The 18,302-nt window shown below is 41.8% G+C and overlaps 1 protein-coding gene across 1 annotated transcript in view; it reads right to left on the bottom strand.

The window, feature by feature from the left end:
• Positions 1-18,302, bottom strand: part of ctnnd2a (catenin (cadherin-associated protein), delta 2a) — a gene marked incomplete at both ends in the record, with an annotated part of 184,528 nt that overhangs the window by 34,642 nt on the left and 131,584 nt on the right. The window contains 3 exons of the mRNA XM_079292530.1: positions 3,145-3,327; positions 6,400-6,517; positions 16,078-16,264. Of these exons, the coding sequence (XP_079148656.1) occupies positions 3,145-3,327; positions 6,400-6,517; positions 16,078-16,264 (488 nt within the window). The remainder of the gene's footprint in view (positions 1-3,144; positions 3,328-6,399; positions 6,518-16,077; positions 16,265-18,302) is intronic.

Here is an 18,302-nt window from a genome sequence, read left to right as displayed (position 1 = left end):
GTGCCCAGTTGCCCTTAACTCAGTACATACAAAGTGCTTTGAGCAGATAGTATGAAAACATCTATTCACCATTCTTGGATCCTTATCAGTTTGCATACTAGTCAGAGCGGGGGGGGGGGTTGAGGATGCATTGCTCATAATGAACAACAGCATATTTGAACACCTTGAACAACCTCTCAGTCTTGTAAAAATTGGGTTGTTCATTTTAGCAGTGGGTCTAACACCAACCCCACCGGCTGGTAGGCAAACTGCTGGATCTATGTGTTGATCCAAGGCTCATTCTATGGATTCATGATTTTCTTCTGAATCGTACCCAGCAGGTTGGATTCCACAAAGTCATTTCCTCTTTTAAGTTTGAAAATCCAGGAGCCCCAGAGGGCTGTGTTTTGTCTCCCATACTGTATACACTGAATACCAATGAGTGTCTCCACTCACACCTTTTTTTTAAGTCATCAGTTTATACAGTCTTGGTGGTTTTGAAGATAAGGTAGAGGGAACTATACATTAAATGGTGTTCTGGCAATTCTCCTGAGGTCAATGTGACTAAAGCAATGGACATATATTTTAGATATAGAAGAAGTGAAGTCCCACTCACCAAGGTTAATAATAAACCTATCAAAAGAGTTAATACTTACAAATACTTAGGGATAGAAATGGATGACCAGCCATGAATGTGCTACTGCAAAGTTACCTTGCATCACAGCTGGATTCTCACAATGTCACAAGATCACGTGAGAATCACAGGATAATATATCAAACAGAAATCCATGCAATCAAACTTTAAGTAATGTTTGTGTCTGGTAAGCCAGAGCACAGACCAATCAGCATCCCGTGAGGAGGTGTGTCCGAGACGTTCAAAACCTAAAGAGCTTAGCGTATGAGCTGCAATAGCATCAGTTATATCGGAACTGGAGAATATTTTCATTTGAAAGAAGAGCTTAGAGCGGCACTGAAGGCTTCTCTTGATTGGAAAATACGTTTTTTGTTCTTCTCCCGACAGGCTTTGTCCAAAGTTTGATTGACAGATGGTTCGGGCAATCTCCTTCCAAGTATTTCTTTAAAGTGGCTGCCCTTTTCCAGACAGTTTCCAATGACAGCTTCTGAGACGGTTCAGGTTAACTGCAAATGTCAAAAATCTACAACAGCGAACGTTCTTCCAAGGGAAACTGTAGTTTAGATTTGGTTGTAATGTCTTGCAACTGTTTTACAAGCGCCATCCCACCAAGCATCCTGTCCTTTGGCCTTCTTTTTGTGTTTGATAACATGCCCAACCAAGATCAAAATAGGTTGCACTGCATGATCAGGTTGGTGTGTAGGGTCATTGGGGCGTTATTATGAATCCCACAGCTTTTCTAGGCAAGACCCGGCCTGTGTAGCATCCAGGCGCTAGGATTAGCCAGGCGTCCATTCTCGCTGAGGTATCAGTAACCTGATATGTTCAGGTCCTATGCCCTGATCAATGGGCTATCCTGACCCTAACTACTTGAGGTCAATGCCTAACCTCAACCAATTGTCTCTGCATCAACAATCTACGCAGGGTGGGTCTTGCCAAGAAATGCAGTGGGATTCATATATACACATCACTGGATGTGACCAGATGTCAGCTGCTCAGTTGTGTAAAGATCTCATTCTGAGTGAGGCTGATTGCATCCTCAGGGCAGTGGCTCTTCTCAAACTCTATGCTACAGGTTCCAACTAAGCTATCAGGGCAAAGGAAGGATGCTGCATGAGAAAATAAGAGCAGTACGATTCAGAAAGCGCTTTCTTGCTTCAGCAATTAGACTTCCATAAGAGAGGGACAGTCCAAAAACATAGAATGTGATGTTGTTTTGGACAGAGCTATGTGGAATGGAAATTCTTATGCAGTACTTGGTTGGTGCAATATCTTTTTTAGTTGGTTATAATATTGATGTAGTCTCTTTAGTAGTGTGTGTGTGTCAGCGTATGCTAGATCGAGGGTGCTTGGAATTGCGCTGCGTGTGTGTGTCTCTCACATAGCAAGAGTTCTACTATCCCACCCGATTCAGAAAGGTTCTGATAGAGTTTTGGCCGTTTTGTTGTGTAAAGCTTTTAAAATGCACGATATTAAAACTTTATCTCTTTCTTTCTCCTCTCTCTCTCTCTCTCTCTCTCTGTGCATATGGGTGTCAGGTGTTTCAAGACAGTGTATCAATGAGTTGCATTAGCTTGGAGACCCAATGGCTAATAATGGATGAAATAAAACAAAACAAAGCTCTGGGTCTCAGGTGTGGTTTGGGTCTCAAATATCAGTCCAGTTAAGTATGGTTGGGTATTAAGGATGCAAGTACGGGCTGTGTTTGTGTCTCGGTTTTGGGTCCATGGACAATTTTGACATACACACAACATAGTCTAAGAGTGTGCTTTTGACTTCAGGAAAACATGCAGTCTTGTCCATGGAGAGAAGTCCACCTCTACCTTAACAGACTTGAAAAGTGCATGAGAGACTAGACCGCAGGGAAGGGGGAGAGCAAAATCCAACTGAGAATGATGAAGCTTTCAACCTGAAAAGTTAGGTGAAAAAGTGTGAAGGAAAAAACTTCTTGGCCCATGTATTGGCTCATGAGCCAATACATTATAAAAGAAGACAAAGGTTTTCAACTCAGCATGCATACTACTCTGTGACGTGTGATTTCCATCCCTCTTTTCCATTATTTACCACACACAACCCTGTTGAAGGCACGGCTACTTCAACCACTCGCACCGCGTTCCCGCTTCATCATGAAAGCGGTCTTCATTTTTCACCCATGTGTAAACATGCAGATGGGGGACAAATTAAAGTAAAATCCAGAATAAACAAGTGGAGAGGCTTCCATAGAAGGCACAAGGGTTCATATGGCCTTTCCAGTCACATGATCTCAACCAAATTGACCACCTATGACAGAATTTGGACTGGTGTGGTAGACTGCGCTCTTCACAGCCATCATCTGTACTCCAAACGAGGAAGAGTGGTGTTCGTTTCTCCAGTGGAGTACCATAAACTTGTGGAATGTTTGCCAGAGCATTGAATCTATTCTAGCCAAAACTATATTTCAAGGTATAGACGCACATTTTTCCATTCACTGTATTCATTCCATCAAATTGTAGAATAGTTATTTTCCTTACACTCATCACCTCTGTCCTTACCTGATCGGCCCCCTTCTTTTTCTTCTTCTTCTTGCCCCAGCAGCCAGAGCTCTCTCCGTCGCGGCAGTTGGCGTCACAAAGCAGGCCGTCCAGCTCCTCTAAACCCCCTTGCTGGCCCTTGGACGTCTCGGCAGCCAAACGGTACGACAGGTTTCTCAGGATGCAAACACAGTTCTCGACAGTCTGGAGATGAAACGAGTCGGGAGAGATGAAGTGAATTAGGAGGAAGAAAAGGTAGGGAGAGGGTTGAGGGGATTAAAAAAAACACAGATATGAATGAACAAAGTGATAACGTTGAGGAGGAAGATTTGCGTTTGAAGCCATTTAATGAAACACCTCGCTTGAAAACACAGCATAACGCTGCTAAAAACCGCCCACCCACACTTTTACACTATCAGCCTTCCACCCCCACCCACGAGCCAGGGGGACGAGGAGAGTGAGAGATGGAAAGCGACAGAAAGGAAAGAAGAAAGATAATCTCGCAGGTAATATGCCTCTGTGTTTTGTTAGCTCCGACTTTGAAATGAGATTCGAAGAAACAAAAGCAAATGAGGAAAAATGACAAGCCCAATATATTGTATCACACCCCATTAAACACCAAGTTTAGAAGCGAACCTGCTGTGCGTGTGTGCATGAGAGCAAACTAATTCTTACAGGGAACGGCGTCTATGCTTAAGTGTGCACTTTCACCGAGCGTGTGTACTTGCACACGTGTGTTTAGTATCACTGAGAAAGTGGAGTCATCGAGTCAGCAGAGTGGAAATTAACAAAGACAAATCATCAATCTTCTCCCCGTCTGACCGTTGGTTTACACAAAAAAAGAACCAAGGAGTATAATTGAACAGCCTCAAGAGATGCAACAAACAAAACAATGTCTCACTCCAGCGAGCTGCAGTCATGTCTGAAATTCTATTCACATGCTATTACAGAACGATGTCGGAGAAGTTTTATTTACAATTTACTTTGACATTTCATATTTCGATCTGTTATTTCACATTCATTCAGTACCCTGCTCTTTCCAGCTGCAGGGTTTAGGGAACAAAACGACTTTCAAAATGATTCTGTGGTACTTCTTGTCTCCGCACGGAGGGTCAGAGGTCGGGGCCAGTTACCAAACAGCAACCGCACAATAAAAATTCCATTCTTATTAATTATATAACAATCTACACAGCAAACGCATACGAGACCACAGCCATTGATGTTGATAAAAGGCTTTGTGTGTATGACCTTGTATTTCTTTCCACACTGTGCTTTTAGAATATACTTGTCCATGGCACTCCTCTGGGACACCAGATGAAATACATTAATGGACTTACAGTATACTTCTCCCTGCAGTAGCAACCGCATTTAATGCGAGCTGTTAAATATCAGCACCATAAAATCTATAAAACGTCAGCATCATATTGGATGTGTATGTAGAATGATGAGCTCGTCTATTAGGTTTTGTACCATCATTTCAAATGTCTGTATCAGCTATGTTAATGAGTTATTAGCTGTGTGGAGGTTCATACTGTGAAACCTATTTAAGTGTCTCTAAAACTTCCCCACATCAGAGCAATCCCTTGCAGCTTTATAGATTGTGTTTAATGGGACAATCGACTGTCAAACATAATTGTCACATCGTGGATATTCCTCTGATCTTGCACATTTCTGTCTGGATCTGTGAACGTGAAACGCAGAGAGGAAAGAGCGGAGACTGTCTAGATCAGGGGTCTCAAACTCCCGGCCCGCCACGTCATTTTATGTGGCCCGCGAATCCGGCAGCAAAAAAAACAAAAGTAAAAAAAAACAAAAAACTTTTTTTTTTAAAGTTAGACTTGACAATAAAAATATCCCCATGGTCAAAATTCTGAGATAGAAAGTCAAAATTCTGAGGTAGAAAGTCAAAATTCTGAGATAGCAAGTTAAAATTCTGAGATAGAAAGTCAAAATTATGAGATACTTAAACACAGTCATAGAAGCAGCTCTTTGGCTGGTTACTGTACATTTGACATGGAAATGAATTGTGATTACATTGAAGACAACTTTAAAGTGTGAATGCAGAGAGTTATTTAACAATATGTTACGAGTAGTTACATTTAAAACCGGCCCTTTGTGGGCGACCATGATGCTGATGTGGCCCGGAGTGAAAATGAGTTTGAGGCCCCTGGTCTAGATGATCAAAATGCAAATCCTGAAGAATGCTGGGAGTGATGGTGAGGGGAGTTTTTGTGAGAGCACGCACTGAGCTGGAACTAACGATACAAGTATATGGGCACATAAACTGGTTGGTAATCAGTGATAATGTTACTTTAACAACCTCAGCGTTTGTTTTCAAATCATTTCTGCTTAGACTGAGAAGAATTTGCACGAAGTAGAGGTAACGTGGATCAATCAGTTGTTGACTCCTTGAGCTCTACTGTATTTGGTGGCAAGTATATTCAATGCCAGACCAGAATAATCTCCCACCTAAACAGGCAGATGAGTAGAGAATGTGAGGTGGCAGTCTGGGCAACGCACGTGTGCAAAAATGAAGCAAAAAAGGCAGTGCAAAACGAGCACATGGCTAATGTGGGTTGCTATTTCAGCAGTGGCCACGTGCTGGTTCACATGCCAATCAGTCTTTGTTACTGAGGTGACAGCAGTACTCCTCTGGTGACTGCCGTCAGATGGTGAAGAAGGGCGGGCGGTTAAGCAGTGATTAAAGAAGGCCATTTAGAGAAGCTGGGAGACAGGGAGACCTTGAGAAGTCAGCCATCCACAACATTGTTTATGGTGTATTGACTGGCCCCCACATACTCTGTCATGAGCACACATACAGTATACGCTCCGCACCAACGTGAACGCGTCCTCACGCAGGAAAACACAAAGTGAACATAAACCCCATCAACTTTGACTACTGGCAGAGATACATTGGCAGCAGGAAGTGCTGCAACACTGCATTTGAAAGCTTTAATTTATCCTGAATAAAATGTGTTGATGAACTGCACGCTCCTTGAAAACTAATATTCATCTTCCTTGTGGAAGCTGGCAATGAAAGGAGGTTGTTGTTTTTTTATTTTTTTTATTATTATTATTTCTCACCTCCTGTGCAATGAGAAAAATGCAGCAGTTTGTCTGTGTCTACAAGAGAGGGAACGAGGCACGCTTTCTCTCTTGCAGGTTTGAAAATGCACATTTACTGCTTGACAACCTTTCATCAATGCATTTATACAGTCATGCACATTACATAACACAAGCTAAGATGCTCACACACACACACACACACACACACACCTTGCTGTCGATCTCGCTGCTGCCCAGAGAGGTCTGGATGACGTAGAGCAGAGCATCTGTCAGGCCGTCACACTCCCTCATCCTTCGTCTCGCCTCCTCACCGGCAGAGCTTACATTCCTGCAACACAGATACAAAGAACACTGATCAGAGTCTGTGTGTGTGAGTCTGTGTGTTTGCCAAACAGAAAGAAAAAGAAAAAGAAATGAGAAGAGTAAGAGAGTTGGTGAGGAGGGAAGATGAAAGAAAAAATTAAAGCTGGTAACGAGGGGTGTAGAGAGAGAGAGAGATAGAGAGAGAGATAGAGAGAGAGAGAGAGAGAGAGAGAGAGAGAGAGAGAGAGAGAGAGAGAGAGAGAGAGAGAGAGAGATACTGTTAAACCTGGCTCTCCCTAAACTAAACAATTGAAAATGGAACATTACAATTCTGGATACATCTCAGCTCGCTTCATTTTAAAGCACTTGACTAGAGTCCAAAAAAAAGAGGAGGGTGAAAAAAGAAAAAAGCCGCTTTAGTCAGACAGTTGGTTGCTGAACTTCACAGCCAACACTCACACCAACGCTGCTTTGATAATTTCGCAATATTGTAACATTTATTATTAGCAGCTTTGCCAATGTGATGCACGGAAATAATGAATCGAATTAGAATGGAACTGAAGGTACCGGTGGGTGGTGTTGGGTTTGGATTTGTTTGGGTTTTCAACATGGGGCTGTCTGCGATACAGATACACTCAGTCCCAGACATTGACTCATTTGGCTGTGTCAGCAGAATAGATATGAAACCGAGGCGTATGGTACCAGATGGACTATTAGATTGAATGTTGCATTGCATTTCCTGAACACAAGAATGAAAACACACAGCTAAATGTTTATAGAACTTCAAACACGACCTGATTTAAAGTCACACAATAGTATCCATTGACCAGAGCATAACAGCGCTTACATTGCAGTAACTGACTCTACAGGGAATATTGATGAGGCTGTATGATTTATGTAAATTCAGTCGGAAATATTTAGAAAATTGAGAAATGAGTACATTTATTTTACATTGAATAACAACTTGGAAGGGAGCCATGCCAGCAATAGGAGACGATATCATTTTGACATATAGAACACACTTTGTGTTTTCATGGTGCTATAAAGACAAAATAGCAGGCAGGTTCGTGCTCAAACACACCGCTTTTTTTCGAACAAGTTCCTGGAGTTAGGTTTCCAAAGAAAGCTTTAAGAAAATAGAAAAGTAAGAAATGCTTTTTTAAGTGTGTCTCTGTGTGTATCGTGCTGCAGGCAGCCTTTAGTTAAATCAATAGTTGAGCCATAGCAGGCACAGTGAAGTATGTGTGTGTCTGTCTAATAATAAATACCAAAGTGACAAATGTATACACAGTCTTAAAATCTCATTGTCACAACTGCGCAATATATTTCCTTTGCGTAGTCACAATGTGCAAAATCAATCCTTGTAAATTCTGCTCATAGAGACGATGGAAGGAGAGTGCTGTCCTCTAAAATTGTTATATTGCACAATAGTGTGGCTATTAGTGTAGTGATAGTTATAGAGGGGGAATACATTGCTCTATTGGCTGTCGCAGTATTCATTTCTGTGCGTTTTTTGACTGAGGATGGATCAATTTATCACAGAGGGACCCAATCTGACTGTGTGTTTGGATGATGTCTGCTTCCTTAACACTTTACCCAGTCATTTTAAACATAACTTGATCATATAAATCAATCGTATCAATATTATTATCAATATTATCAAAGCACAAATCTGTTTCTCGTGGCTGGGGCTCGAAAAGTTGATTTCTTGGAGTTTGAAAATATGTCAGTGTCAGCATACTATACCATTATGGCCTTAAGCTGCAACACAACTGTGGGAATATACAGCCACAGCTCTTATGCTTATTACATCTCTGTATTTATAGGCTGGTGTTACACACTGGACCTTTATTTAAGGACCATACTGCAGTATAACCTCCATTACGCTGCCTTACCGATAAGGGGGGCATGGGTACAGATGACACAAAAATGAGAGAGCAAGAAATCAGAAATAATTAACAAACCAATTAATAAAGTTTGGCAACGTGAGTTTAACACAACGTTCTTCAAAGGGTGAAATGTCAAGAAAACACAAGAGACGGACAATAGAGTCGAGAACGAGGAGGCAACGCAACGCCGCGAACGAATAAGTTCATCCATCACATTGGCATTATAAAGATATCACAGCTGCTTCCCCACTCTATGAGATGAGGTCAATCATTTATTGTCCTGATGAGAAAGAGAGAAACGAGTGAGTGAGAGGAAGACACGGGAACTCAATTAAAACTTCAAGAGAAGGTCAAGTCATTTTCACCCGCGCTGAATGCTAATGGGGAAAACAAGCTTAGCAGAGACACAATACTCTGCCGAGTCGATATAAAACAACCGAACAGCGAAAAACACTTCACCTTGACTAATGTTGAAGCAGCGAAGACAGGAGGCGGGGGGGGTGAGAGAGTGAGAGGGTGGAATATGTACTGCTTTAAACGCTCAGCCTTGAATATGTTGAGTACTGAGATTCGCATCAAGTGTTTTTTATCTGATGCCTTATCATGGGTGGAGGTGAAGGCACCTGGCTGTGCGACATGAATGTTTCACTGAAAAGAACTTAAACAAAACGGTGACGTTCGCCAGTATTGATGTACACTGTAGATGCAGGATGAGTGCCTGACGATGCCCTTGCTTCTGTTGTCAATAGATTAGACACAAATCTAATGTTCTGAAGGCCATTATCATTCAGTGTTTTAAAGACTGGGATGTACTTAGACTATATAGTATACTGAGCAATGCTGAAAAATAAGTTTGAATCCTTTCTGACCACATTTGATAAAAGTACAATTCTGCAAGTTCTGTTTCTTGCACAAATTGTATTCCACACAAAATCAAAAAATAAAAGATATGAATATCTTTAATTTTCATTTCCATAACAGCCTCATGTTTTTCTTCAGACTGACAATTATTACCACAGACCAATGACGTCCCAGCGAGTGGTGCAATAATCCCATCAGGTGTGGGAAAGGTTCATTTTGTTGAATGATTTCATCCGTGGCCCCGCTGAACAACGAGGAGCGAAGACAGATCCCGACGGACTCCATTGATGTTTGTAAAATAGAAAGCAATTCTCTATGCTTTCATGCTTCCAGATATTAGAAGTGATATAGCGTATAGCAGACGTATAAAAGGAAGCAATAACGTCCATGTGCTCTCAATATATTCAAGGTCCCTTCAGCTTGTTAGTTGCTAAAAACCTAAATTTCTGTGCAATCTTTTTAACACCTAGGAATGACAATTATTCTGATGTTGAATACATGTGTTGGTGTGGAGAGGCAGCTGCCCCATGGAGATGAACATTGCGAGTGTGTTTGTGTGTACTCGCAAGAAAGAGTATGTGTGAACGTGTGAGTGTGTGTGTGCTGTCTTTGCACATGTGCTTGTTAGTCTAGTGGTTCTGTAATGAAGCATGAAATATTGTGCCTTTCTGCAACATTCTGTGCTCGTTATTGGCAAGCACAGTGAGGCTCAGAATTTCTTATGCAAAAAATAGCCTGCTAACTTCTTTTTTCTTTTTTTTTTCTGGGTGTAATGTGTCCTCGGGCATTCTCACATCTTGCCGTGTTGCATCACGAAATATTCAAATAGTGCTTTTTTGTTTGAGTCAGCTTCCTCACTCTAACATAAGGGATTTATGGGCCATGGTTATCAGAGAGCGAGAGCTGATCAGATGACATATTTCATAAGAAGATGAAGGATGAGTATGGAAGGTGACATTTTAAGCAATGAGTCTGTGCATGAACTCTAAAAAGACTTTACTGAGAGAGGGCTCGTGTGCACCTACATGCTGGTTTTACCTCTGTGTGAGTGTGTGTGTGTGTGTGTGAGTGTGTAAGTGACGGTTTGTGTCTGTGAATCTGTGAATGCCCGTAAATTGAACTGGTAATCTCGACTATTTAACGAGTCCATTACCGGCTTGCACTTAATCCTATCTGATGTCACTCCTCATTAATTCAGTCGAACTCATTAGCCTGCCATGTTAAATAATTACCTACTGAGCAAAAAGACACCGTACTAGATTAAGCATCCCATTCAGGATGTAAAAGTTGTTATTATAGCTGCCGTAAAGTAGAAGGAAAGTGCCATTGGTGCCGGTGCTAAAGAGTAAGCCGTTTCCCAACTTAACCTCAGAATTATTTTGAAAATACTTAGTGTACTAGTCTTAACAGTAACTTATGGCTTTTAATGTTAACGTTCAGTGTTTTCTGTCTTCCCGAAGCATAATAAACAACATTTGGTTTCTTTTTATGGGACTTTTTTTTGTCGTAAACATGGTGTGAAAACAAAATATTTAAATATTTATCAGAGTGCTGCTGGGCCGGCATCATGAGAAGTAGAGATATGAAAAGATCTTTGAAACAAATGAATGAAGAAACTGAAAAGAGGTAACTGAACTGACTGCATATGGGACAGTAATTCATACATATAAAAGGCACCGTCAATGCATCTTGTGTTTAAGCGCCACCCATGACGATTGTGTTGGGTTAGAAAAACAAAACAAGCCGGGATTCCCCACTAACGGAACGATAATGTGTGGAGCCAGACCTTTCTGTAGCGCCTTCACAGCACTGTGGAGGTAGATCTGGCACAAAGGCAGATAAAGAATTGATTAAGAAATGATATATCAGTTCTTTCTTTTTCAAAAAGAGAGGTTCTGCCCAGAACAAATACAGAATTCTTCTTTTGGCCCCTGCTTTACTGAAGTCCACTTCTATACAAGGTAAGTGCCTTGCTTGTATCATCAAACCTTTAGGCTACACTCTATCTCTTTTGATTGACTGATTTGGTGCATTACACGAAAAGCAAAAATGTAATTTGAATATGGCATTGCTCTGGTTTGTACCGGTATATGCCTCTTCTCACAGAAGATACATTGTATATAATCACATTCAGAAGGGTAAAATGGTAAACAACACATTGATATATTCTGAAAAGTAGCAGCCACACATAAGTGAGAACAACTTTACTAACGAGCTTCCTGGTATCTGCAGGAGCTGACCTTGTTTTTCACCAATTAGGCCTCCAATCTTTTCAAGATACTTGACAGGTTATACATTTTTTATTCCACATTGATTTTCCTCTCCCGGGTGCAAAAGTGTACCGTAGGAAATTACTAGAGAGTCGCCGAGTAAATCACATGTTAGTCACTACTCTACAGGTTTTTGAGGGTTCATGCAACTTGAGTGACTCTTGGACAGATGGCTCTCTAATGCTGTTCAAGGAACAAATGGCCACTGAGTGACTTTGTCTCAAACAGCTGGTGTGTGGTAGCGCTGCACAAATATTGGATGGTGTGTGTGTGTGTGTGTGTGTGTGTGTGAGGGGGCAGCAGAGGGTCATCACCAGATGGAGCGCACAAGCCTACAAACCAATTAATATCAATGAAATATGGAAGCAAAGTCATTCGTGACCACCTACTCCTTATTCGTTATTCATCTGATAACTTATTCTACTGCTCTGCCACAACTGTGGGTGTTTGAAAGGAAAAAGCAAAATTAACGTGTTCATGAGTGTGTGATGCTGACGAGTACACACACACATAGAGACAGTGTGTATAGCGTGGCGGCAGCAGGTTTTCTCCAACTTGGCTGTAAACCAACAACCTGCAGGGAGGTAAACAGCCCCTGAATGGGGGACTTGGAAACCCCTTCACAGGAGACCTTGTGTCAGGCCTGATAACACTGTGTGTGTGTGTGTGTGTGTGTGTGTGTGCGTGTGTGTAGGTGTGATTGTGTGTGTGAATAGGAGAGGGAACTTTAATGCCCGCCACCCAATTAGACAACATATGGGTCCATCAGCATCATTAACTGCTTGGCCCACAGTTAATATATGCACACATGAACACACAAACATACATGAAAATACACACAAACACACACACACAGACACGTAATCGAAACACCTGATGCCCTGACACCAGTTCACTCCCATTATCGTATGCAACTCCCCCATGCCGGCTGTGATTTCTGAGATTGATTCAGTTTAATGCCTTTGTTTTTCAGCGTGAACTTTGTTTTTCAGCGTGCGCACACTCACACATGTGCATACACAGTACAGACCCACATACAAGCGGACTGTACAGGCGCATATGCCCTCAAACACACAAAAAAGAAGCAGACATAGATACACCAGTGCACACAAAGGCAGGCACACACTCTCATGCAGTGCACGGACACAGAAACGCACACAGCGAAGGAACAATGAGCGAGGTGAGAGGTCTGCAATTGAGCTGATGTACACATGGGACCTGAACACTGTGGCCTTGTGTCAGTTTAACCCCCCCGAGAACAGACACTGGGATAGAAAACAACTCTGGTGAGCAGCAGAAACACATTCATTACTCTCTGTGTCTCAGCTCCGTTCTTTGAGATCTCGTTAGTCTTGTTCACCACTTTCTCTGCGTTCTTATCTTTGAAACTTCTGGTCTTCTTCTCTACTCTACTCTCCCGTCCTCCTTCTCCTTTAGCAGCTTTTTCAATTCGATCTGTACCCTCACAGTGTGGAGCAGTGCTCTGACAGAATCTTTTGTCTTTCCCACGCATCTTCAGAGGTACACACACACACTGAAGTCCCATAAACACCTTAGGAAATAATAAACTTGACATAAAAGTGGAAAGTCTACAGATATCACTGGCAAAAACTGATACTGTAACTTAGTCTTAAAGTTCAAGGCGATACATCTTGCTTTGGGGTAAACAAACAACTAAAAGAAACTCGAATGCTCTGATTTCCACACTAAACAAATCTTGGTGAAATCTAGGCAGCATTTAGTACGAGTCTCCTCATGCACAACATTAAACACATTACTTTGAAATACTCTGTTCCCTCAAATCACAAAAAAACATATCCCCATGGTATCAAGCCATGCAGATGGTGAGAGATTTTATTTCAAGACTTTTTAGATATCTGAGACGTCTGTCGCCACCGCAGTGCAGAGAGGGGGAGAATTTCGTTTGTGAGATTTGAAAAACTCCAAAAGCTCCAAAGCAAGCTGTTCACCGCCTTGATGAGAATAAATGTATTTTTTTGTGATTTAACCCTTTAGATTTGCCTCCTCTTTTCTGGTGTCATGAACAACACTGAGTCATTGCCAAGTACTTACTGTAGGTATTACTAAACCTTCGACATGCATGACATGTAATGAAGACCCATTTCAACTCATCTGGCCTTAAACAGCAAACGAATTCAAAGAAAATGTGATTCTTTTTTGTCGTATTTACAACATGTAGCTTAAATATACTCAACTCATTATCTCTGATGCAAGAGTGCTACCTTTTCCAACTCCCAATGGGAATACATTTCATTGATATTAAACTTGACTTTATAATCACAATCAGCTATATTCTGTACTCTTGCAAGTACCCAGGTATATACACCCAGATGTATTTCTCATGCATTAAATAATTGAAGTTCTTTTGATACATTGGACCACCCTCTCAATCCCCTGTTGTCATTCCCATCAACACACAAATGATTTGTGACAGTTAACAACAAACCCAAGTACAAGTGCAATAATGCAAAACAGTTCACAAAATACATCCCAGCAAAAACACAACAGTGCAACTTTCCCAAATGAATATCTATTGCAAATGCAAAGCTATCAGTGGACTGAATTAGATTCTTACAGGTGTTTGTGATATCGAGTTATTGTGTATAATCATCTCGTCCGGTACCACAGGCCCCATGACAGTTCCTGTGCTATTCCATTACTATTCTGACAACACAAGCCGGCGAGGTTTATCACAAAAATCTCAGCTGGGTTTTATTTTCAAAACGCTTATTTAATTACATCCAAGCAATACACCTGGCACTGAGCGCTGTGGTTAACATTTAGAATAGATATCAAAGTGGTGTACTACACAAAGCGGTAGTTCCTCTGAGCTGATGTACAACAGCAGTGCAGCAAAAACACAGAAACGTACGAGAGCTATGTTGCTGTTATGTCTGAGATAGTTTTACTGTCGTCATGACAAACAATTGATGAAGGTTAATGTCCTCAAAAAATAAGTGCGAGTGTTGAATCGGTTCTTCCAACTGACTGGCAGAAGATGTTTATTTATGTGCAAGAAATATGACTTCAAAGCATCCACGACCAGAAGCGTGCAAATATTCATAATTACACATTATGGATGTTTGGAGAGACCACAATTATGCAAGCTGGTATTCATGTTTAAAGCGATCACAAATGGAACAATTACCGGAGTAATTGGACGCCTTTACTTTGGTATGTCGATTGCACGCACACAATGTAGCACCTACCACACACAATAATGTGAATTACAAAGAAAAGCCTGTTTGCGACATCTTCAGAATGGCTTGAAATGCTTTAGAGAGACATTCAATAGCCGGAGATAAGCATTCCAAACAGCTTGAGAGAAGCGCCGCAAAGCGAGTGGGGTGAGGTCTAATCCAGAGGCTGCTGGTGGTTGATTGAGTGCACAACTCAAAGAGAGACAGCCAAGTGGACATGGAGTTGTTTTTCTGAACAGTTTCAGTCCTCTGTGGAGTTGGTGTGAGAGTGTGTACATGGACAAATACATGTTGCTGTGTAGGATCAAGAACCAGAGCTCCTTTTCTGCGCTTAGGACACACAAGTGAAATGTACACAGCCAGAATTAAAAATCACAACGACCGTGTGTTTGTGCAGAGTGTATTGCTTTTCTGGATTCAACAAAAGATGACTTAGGTGTGTATCAAAGAGCTAATGTTGCTACAAGGTGGACTCGAAAATGAATCGACCAATGTCACATTGGATGTACGGTCGACTTTTTTACACTGTTAATTGCACACTGGATTGTTTTCTGTGAATCCAATGAACACATGTCTTTTTTAAAAAGACGCCAGGATTCGTTGAAAACAGTCTGGACTTCTGACCGTAAGTTATGCGTTCCATTAAAACATGTTTACTGCAATATGTCACACACACATGAGGTGAGGCTGGAGTAACATGAGCAGCTGTGTTAATGTAACAGATGGACACACTAGCAATGTTGCATGTAAACTGTAAAAAGGTTTACAATCTGATGAATGAAACTTGATTGTGCACAAGTTGATCAACGTCGAGTGAACTTCTCCGATTTCTGACAAGTCAAAAAAAACAGTGATCGACAAATCTATAAGCTGTGCTTCATTGTTTCAAGCATGAACAACTAGGAACGTACTTCATCACAATGCACCGAAACGAAAGTCTTGACGCACAAAGGACATACAATTGGAGGAGTTTCTATGGTTACCATCACAAGTTAGGGAGAGAGCTAGAGAGAGGGAGAGAGAGGGAGAGAGAGGAACAAATGTGCGCTGTGTTCATAGTTTGTGAATATATGCATCTATAGTCACACAGCGGTGAACATTCAAAAGAGACAACATTCATTCTGACACACAATGAAGTTGTCATTATGGTGAATCTCAGCTACAAAGAAACACAAGAAAACGATAGTGGAAACACTTTGTTGTGTTCTTACGAGTGAGAGTGAGATTAAAGGATTAAAGGAAAAGAGAGAGGAAGAAAAAATAGCATTATGATTGCCTACGATAAGAGCGTATATGTGTGTGTGTGTGTGTGTGTGTGTGTGTGTGTGTGTGGGCTGCTTTTACCTGAGACACCCTGTAGCGTTGCGCAGCACCTGTGAGGTATGAAGATGGAGCTTGCGGTCATCAAGGTGATTGGGGGAGGAGTCCCAGTTGGAGTGGGGTATGATGACGCTGTTGGTGAGAACGGCCAGGGCGTCCTGGATGATCGGCATCTTCAGAGCATCACATGACGACAGGTTCCAGAGGACACCTGCACACACACACACACACACACACACACACACACACACACACACAGACACACACACACACACACACACACACACACACACGCAGAGAGAAACACACATGAGGAAGTATTTCATTTTTTTGTAAAAAATAATTCAACAAGTGTTGCATGGAAAACAAAGTAATTATGTACTTAATGTTAATTACATCAATTTAATCAAGATTGTTAATTTTCCAGTTGTCGACGGAGGAAAACATTTGTATACAATTTTAAAGCAAATGGATCCATTAACCTCTCAGAGATGTCACAGCAAACACTGTATTTGATGAGGTCAGTGCTGTTTAAGTATGTCCCTCAGATTTAAGAAATCAAAACAACCCCAAACTTTTCTAACCATCTGCTTTATGTTACCGCTCCAAGCAAGACCTTTCTGCTGCACTGGAACTTCACGAAGGAAGTGTGGAGGTGCATCAGTACCGGCAATGCGGGACAAAAATGCCACCCACTCCTTTATTCTGGACTCCGACCCTACAATCTACCTGATACCTTGTGATATCTGAGGAAATGAATGAGTTTGTTGATCAAAGCGGAAAGCCAACTGTCCAACCTGGTGCATCATTTATCACACACTGTGGGAACACAGGCGCACACACATATACACCCAAATACACCCGGAGCATATGCAGAGTTAATCAGTAGAAGTACGCAGCTCCATGCACACAAGTTGGCAAGAAAGACTTGGAAGTTTGTATTATGTACACAAGGATACTTTCAATCAGCTGCAAGGGCAAACACACTGTACACACAGTGCATTCTAACGGTAACACTTAATCACATACAGTATGGGCACACACACACACACAACTATTTTCTTTCTTCTTGTCAGATGGAATACCAGATGCCTCTCCACAGACGGGTGACATCATTAGCCTTGTTGGTCAGCTGTGACACACTTGTGCACATGCCAAGCACACATTCAATCACAGAGGCTTCATCAGTATTCTTGCATTCTCCATATGCTAATTAGTCCTTGCTGCTTGCGCTGGTCGCCCCTACCGAGACGGCGAGAGATACAAAAACAGATATAGCAGCAAACAATAAGATTAAAAAAAGTGTGATACAGAGGGTGACAGAGATGAAAGATGCAGAACTGGAAAATAATGAGTTGGGGGAAAGGAAGCTGGAGGAGCTGAGCGATGGTTTAGGGAGAGAGGAACGGAGTGAGAGGACAGAGGAGACATGCAACGCGTGTTTAATATGACAAAAAGCTGCCGTGTTGAAGGTCACCATCTCTCACATATTAGGTGTCAGACTCCAGACGTCGCAGGTCCCGGATGACAGATGTCATTCATTTGCACAGTTACCACACAAATACAATATGGCTTCAGCTCCAGACACTAATTGCGCCCTACGCAATGGGCCGTGTTCACAGAGGCTGTCAGCCGGCTAAAAGATGTCCTGTTCATTCCGCAATACAATGTGCTCGTTAGATGTGAATGCAAACGAAACATGTGAGCGGCAAGGAAGTGCACAGTAGTGAGACAGCAGAAAGAGAGTATGCGTCACCTGAAACAACAGCAATGCTGGACATGAGCAAGACACGGATGGGCGCGTTCGCAAAGTATGGATTGCGGCCGCTGATAGCACCATGAACACCACATGAGCAACCACTGTATGCCCCGTCTCAAGGTCTCATTCACAAGAGATATTGGACGAATAATAAGGCGTATTTAATACTGCACAATTTGCTCAACTTATGTCCGGCTTATAGGAGAGAAAGTGAAGTAAACGGTAAAGTAAAAAGATGGAGATAGAGAAATGGTGCCTTACAGTATAGTGCAGTCATAATGAAAATATGAAAATGACAGACGAAGGGATTGGAGTAGAATCAGGCCAAAAGAGAGAGACAGGAAATGAGAAAACACGAGAAAGAGGGAAAAATATTCAAGAGTTTTAAAAGGGAAGAAGAAAATAAGACGCAGCCTCAGCGCTACTGCTGTGCTGGTGCTCATATCTGTCTTTGCTTATGTCTGTTTTTGCGAAGCTGTTCTGTAATTGT

This window comes from Melanostigma gelatinosum (genome assembly GCF_949748355.1).
Source record: "Melanostigma gelatinosum genome assembly, chromosome: 20".
Lineage (NCBI taxonomy): Eukaryota > Metazoa > Chordata > Actinopteri > Perciformes > Zoarcidae > Melanostigma > Melanostigma gelatinosum.
The sequence above is the reverse complement of the archived record's forward strand: the minus strand, read 5'-3'. Positions and strand labels throughout refer to the sequence as shown.